This window comes from Ammospiza nelsoni, chromosome 6, assembly GCF_027579445.1.
Source record: "Ammospiza nelsoni isolate bAmmNel1 chromosome 6, bAmmNel1.pri, whole genome shotgun sequence".
Lineage (NCBI taxonomy): Eukaryota > Metazoa > Chordata > Aves > Passeriformes > Passerellidae > Ammospiza > Ammospiza nelsoni.
In genome coordinates this window covers 13,755,366-13,761,365 of record NC_080638.1, presented here as the reverse complement: position 1 = coordinate 13,761,365, position 6,000 = coordinate 13,755,366, and the positions used below count along the sequence as shown (strand labels likewise).

General features: G+C 38.6%; 1 protein-coding gene across 2 annotated transcripts in view; it reads right to left on the bottom strand.

The window, feature by feature from the left end:
• Positions 1 to 3,271: 3,271 nt before the first annotated feature.
• Positions 3,272 to 6,000, bottom strand: part of TRIM66 (tripartite motif containing 66) — a 43,016-nt gene continuing 40,287 nt past the window's right edge. For both annotated transcript variants that reach the window (XM_059474287.1, XM_059474288.1), the window contains exons 18-20: positions 4,817 to 4,969; positions 3,986 to 4,204; positions 3,272 to 3,671 (exon numbers count right to left, since the gene is read on the bottom strand). In XM_059474287.1, the coding sequence (XP_059330270.1) occupies positions 3,612 to 3,671; positions 3,986 to 4,204; positions 4,817 to 4,969 (432 nt within the window). In that variant the 3' untranslated portion in view covers positions 3,272 to 3,611. The remainder of the gene's footprint in view (positions 3,672 to 3,985; positions 4,205 to 4,816; positions 4,970 to 6,000) is intronic.

Here is a 6,000-nt window from a genome sequence, read left to right as displayed (position 1 = left end):
ATAGCAAACACTTTTACCAGAAAAACACATCTAAATACTATCTTCCTAGTTTTACTTATCCTAATAGAAGCTTCTACAAAAGTCCCCTTAATCTAAATGCTACCAGTTTACTAAATGCTCTCATGAGAACACACATAACTACACACTAAAACATACTTTCAAAAACATTTACTAACAGACAGGAACAGACAGTGGGGCAGCATTTCTCAAAAAAACACTTCTCTTTTTTCTTGCTCCTGGTCTACAAATATAGCTTCAAAAGATGTGCATACTCCTCAGCCTATGACTACTGCTTATCTTTATTTCCCCCAGATTATCTCATTTGACAGCTAAATAAAATCAGAGAAACTCAGCTGATATTTAGCTTTTTTCTATAACAGAGTTTACTGCCTGTATTTAACACTTGAAGGAATTGTGAGCCCAGAAGATTTTCTATGCTTTCCTACTTATACAATAAAAAGTAACCTCTAACTATAAATTATCTCTTAATTATGTCTTAAGATCAGCACAGCTGTAACCCTGAGAGAAGGATTACTTACCCTTCAAGCCAATAGGTCTCCAGGTCAGAAAGTTGGTGCTGGTAGTTTTATTTTCCCAAAAACCAAACAGAGAGGAACCAATAATAATATAAAAACACTTGCAGTGTCTGCTTGACTTCTTGCCAATAGAGAATTTTTGTTCTTTTTGGTAAATTATTCCAATTTTTGGCATTTCCAGTTTTAGAATATCTCTTCTGATTCCCCCAGACTAATACATTACAATATGTTTTTCCTCTCACTAATATGTAGCATGTTTCTTGGCACTTTATGTGTACAGACATTTAAACAACAAACATTTTTTGCTACTTGTTCTTGTCATGTTTGTTTCTCAGTAACTTAGAGCAAATGAAAAACAAAAAGGCAAAATATCTACTTGGTATTGAAAATATTAGCACAAACAGCAAGCTGTCTCCCGTGTTAGCATAGCTGCTTTCATAACTGCTTTGTTCTGCTATCAGAAGTTATGAGCAATTTAGCTGATGATTGTTAAATTATATTATACAATCCATACGTGAATTGAAAGCAGATGTACTGAGAGCAAAAATTTCAGATTGATGTGCAAAAAGACATTCCACATGTTTTATTGTTCAGCAATGCACATTACACATACAAACATGCAGTCATTGGTTAATGTGTATGGTTAAACACCTGTTTGTATGAACTGTGATGCCATCCTCCTGTCACCATGCTGGAACACTCAGGTCTTTGAAATTGTCTGGGGGATAATCAAAGCTAAATCTGTAGCTGTCATTTCTTCTTTGACAGACCTATTATGAAATTGCAATTAATCTCTTTTCCAACTGTTTAAACACAGAAAGGATTTTCCCTTTATACATGTAACCCATTACATGTAAAAAATTATATTGTTCCCATAACCTGCACTGTACTGGGAATTTGCTGACCTATGGATTCATGTTTGAAAACATATTAAGTCATACTTAGGACTTCAGTTTTTGTTCTGCTTACCAACATTACATGAGGTTTATGAAGTTTTTTTCTTTTTTCAATTGTTACTAGTCTTAGAGTATTAATCAGAATCTAAGTTAGCCTTAAGAGTGCTCAGGTCATTCAGTCCTGCCAGAACACACCCAAAAAGTGTTTTATTTTAAAACACCAAAAAGGTGTTTTATTTACAAAAACAAGCTTGGAAACTTCTATTTTTAATAAAAGCATAATACACCCAAGATAAACTTGATTTAAATAGGTGTTCTCCAAAACTAATGGTACAGTTAATAACCTTACAGCCTTTAAGAAACAGAAGGAGGCTGTCATTGACTCTGCTCTTCCAGGAAAAGAGGAAGCCATCACTAATCTCTCACATTTTTACCACTGCCCCTAGATGAAGTCTAAAAAGCATACCATTTTTGCATTATGGTAATAATTACCAGTAATGGTAAAAGACAGTTCTTTGGTGGAGGAACAGAGAAGAAATGATACCTGCAGCACAGATAAGGGTGATTAATTCAGTGACAAACCTGCACTCATTGTCCTGTGCCAAGACTCTCACTGTTTTGAGGAATTTGACAGAAAGCAAACATATATGAATTCACAATTAGAAAATGTAAAGGCTGTCCCTTCATCTCACAGTTTGCCAGTCAGTTTCTAATATCCAGATTTTCATTTCTCCAAAGAAAAGGAAAGATTAGCACCCTACCAGGTAAAGGGCAAACAGTAAGTCACACACAGTAGAATATAACTTTCATATCTTATTACTATTTCATATATAAACCTTTAAAGTCTTATCTAAAATAACATACATGGTTACCAGACAAAATAGCCCATATAAACTATGCTGAAAAGATAATGTTTATTTACAGGAACCTAATTAAAATGAACTTTAATTGTGTTTGAGGTCTGCAACTACCTCCTGTGTCAGAGCTAGGCCCCAGTCTGGATTGTTCTGCTGGGCAGAGGTCTAAGGAGGAAGATGCCCCTCACACACATGAGGAAAGTACTGGCCATGCAGAGATGTGGATGCCTCACCTGCTGCTGGAAGGGGTGGGAAGCAGCTTGCAAACTTTCACTCTTTGCCCAGGTGTGATGTCCTGTTACCCACCCCACCCTTCAGACTCTACAGTGACACACAACCTTTGTTCAAGTGAACTCTAAATCTGTTCTTGGTTGTGTTCTGCCTATACATTGTGAAATTTAGAAAAAAAAAAGAAATCTTAGCCTTTCTGTTTGAGCTTCTATATTATCATCTAGCACTGCTGATAATCACAGCTACAGGTAATAAGCAAAAAGAAAATCAGAAATAAATGACGTTATTTTATAGGCACTTCTAGAACCATGTAATTCGCTCCATAGTTAATTTGCGGAATTCCAATATCTACTTTATAGAAAAACAACTGCCTTGGGTTGTATAAAAATGCTGCCTTCGAGAGCTACAAAATCACACACTGTTTTACCAAGCATGAATTAGACTCCAGAAGAATGATGCCTTGCAAACAGAGCACCTAGTATGCACTGAGAACCAGCCCTCAAAGAGCCCCTGTGTTAGCATTACTATCACTTGTTCTTTCCCGATTTAATGAAAACGCTGTGCTTCAAAAGAAACAGCTAATCAGATAATCACATTATCTCACAGGTTTTGGAGCAGCCAAGTTCCCATAAAAATCATTGAATAAGACAACAGGATTACAGCTTTAATGGCTACACATTGTATTTGTCACAAAGCATGGCCAACATTCACACTGAGGCTGCAAGATTATTACATAGTTACCTGTGCTCTATAAAATAGCAATGCCACATTGAACAGATTATGAAACAGTACTGCAGTATGAGGTATTATCAAGATGTTATTTTTATTATTGTTTACCATTACCTATGACCAAGACATTAGTACTTCAGTGTAAACACTGCGAAACATACATGTGATTTAACAGATGGGATATTGACAGATTTAAACAAACATTTTGATCTGTTGTCTATCCACAAGATCTAGAAATAAGGCATATGGTCAGCAGAATAGGAGAGTTTCAATAAACAGCCCGAGCGCTTTGCTTTCCTCCCACACACCTTAACTCTGCCAGTCATGCTGCTGGATTCCTCAAATCTCATATCTTGAGGAGGTCATACCTGAGGAAGGCTGTTAGCTGGCTGAAACATCATTCTTTTAGTTTTTTCGCTGTCCTGTGTACAAAGGAAACAAACAATGAATAGCTAAAGGGCTTAATCTTTTTACAAACCTTGACAGAGCTTTCTGCTAGGAAGATAACTGTGCAGCCTGAGAGGCTTCATTTGCTCCCGCTCGCACATTTATACACATCTGACACTTTATTCCACTCAAGGGACTGTGACATAACACGTAGAACTGATCACACATCCGTGATAGAAGCTTGACAGTTTTCCCAGACAGCCCTGCCAAAACTTCCCATCAGTAGCAGTAAACAGAGCTAGCAGGGAGGCCACTTGGCAACCAAGTGCTTTTGCTTTTGCAATCTTACAGCGTGGCGCCGTTTCCTTTTGGGCTGCACACACTCCTGCCCGTACGACGGCCACTGGAAATCCTGGGATGCCACGGGGCTGCTCTGGCTCTCCAAGTCTTCAGAATCAGAGTCATCCTGCTGCATTGAAGGGAAATGCCTGTCTGGATAGATCTCTCTCAGTTTGTCCTCAAAGAACTCATCCAGGCATCGTCCAGCCTCAGCAACCTCGGAATCCGGCTGTGAGGGAATGAATAACCGTTCAGTGCTACCACACACAGAAATCATCTAGGATCAAATCCAAATAACTACCCCATCCCAACACCTCTCCTTGGCTTTGTCTGCTACATCTCCATTAGTCTCTGCACACTTCCTACAGCCCACTAGTCTCTCTGCATTTCCAGTGTGAGTAAAAACCAGATGCTGCTGTTAAGGAGCACATTTGTGCACCTCTAAGAAGTAGAGATGCACAGTGAACTACAAAGAACAGCAGTGATCACTGCTTAGGAATTTCTGTGCATTTTATTTTCCCTAGGTATTTTGCTGGCTGTGATTGGCTTCTCACAGCAAACACAGCAACATTCCATAGAGCTGTCTATGAAGATGTCCCTCTTTAAATCCCTCTTTTTAGATCTCAAGTTCTCAGATACATATATAACTTCATACAAACTTCATTCCTGTCATTAAAAAAACCCTGATATAATTTCCAAAGAATAAAATTAATCAATACTTTTGTTTATCCCAATCCTACATCTGACTTCCATGGAAGCAGTAATTGTACCAGTGGGACAGCCACCGAAAGAGCCAACCCCTGCTTTGTGTCCCCCCCACACAAGCATTTTAGAAACATACATAATTGAACTTTGCACAGTTCCAAAACATGAGACGCACGTCAGTCACAAGTTCCTCGGGTGCAGAGTAGTGGGACTTGTCCTTTTTTTGCAGCTTCCTTCGTATGGTGGACAAATCCATTGGCCTTTTGATGATCTGATAATAATGCCGAGCCTGCAATAAGAATAAAAGGCAGGTATGTGACATTTTTCATTAAAACATTTCCTCTCCAGTGACTTCTATGCAATTTTAGACAGAAGATATTGCAGAGGAATCCTTGCATAAGGATGGAGAGCTCTTATCTTTTAGTGTCTACATTTGCACATTGTCTTCCTGGGTGCTTTTGGATTTGATTAAAACATACTTGTTTTCAAGATGATCCTAAAAATAGCACACTTCAGTGACTACTCTGCTGCTTGCACTTTGTAAAGTTTATCCCCAGAAAACCATAACCCAAATTTAACCATGATCAATAATATATGTAACATTGATAACTAGCTGACATTTTCCCCTAGCAATTACGGAAAGAATATGCTGTGATACTTTCAGCTGATAATGTGGGAAGTAGTCTGTCAAGAGTGACTCAAAATAGGACACTGTGCACTCTTTAAAAAGTTCAACAAAAGCTTTTGTCAATGGGCATCAGGTACCAGGATATCCCACTTCTTAAATCTTTCAGGGTCTAAACCTACTTGTTAGGTTACTTGCTCCATAAGTCCATTGCAAGATTTATTAGGTGGAATGGGTTTTAATCATTATTTGAACTACTCCTTCACATAAAACCTTCATTTTTCCCCTCTTCAGTTTTTAGCACATAGCGCTCTACTGTTACAATAGTGTAAGTAAGTCTCCACCTCCCTTACAGCAGACAGTTAATATTGCAAATGTGGAGTAGATGGATGAAGCAGATATCTCTACATCTTCCCTGCACAGTCACATTTACCTTCTGTGTGCACAGCACAAGGAAAGAGGGAGTTCAGGGTTGCTTCTACAGAAAACTTCTCTTATGGCTATACAATATTCTCCATGTACATAGCAAGTCAACTCTTTTAATCACAGGAACCCCTCATACACCTTTGCCATTCTACCAGCTTCTTAAATTGGCACTCAGACATGGCCTGAGCACTGGCCAAATTTTCCCTGCCTCTGGCCTGATGCCTTCAAGGCACTTGGAAGAGGAAACACCCACCCTTCCCTAGGAAGCA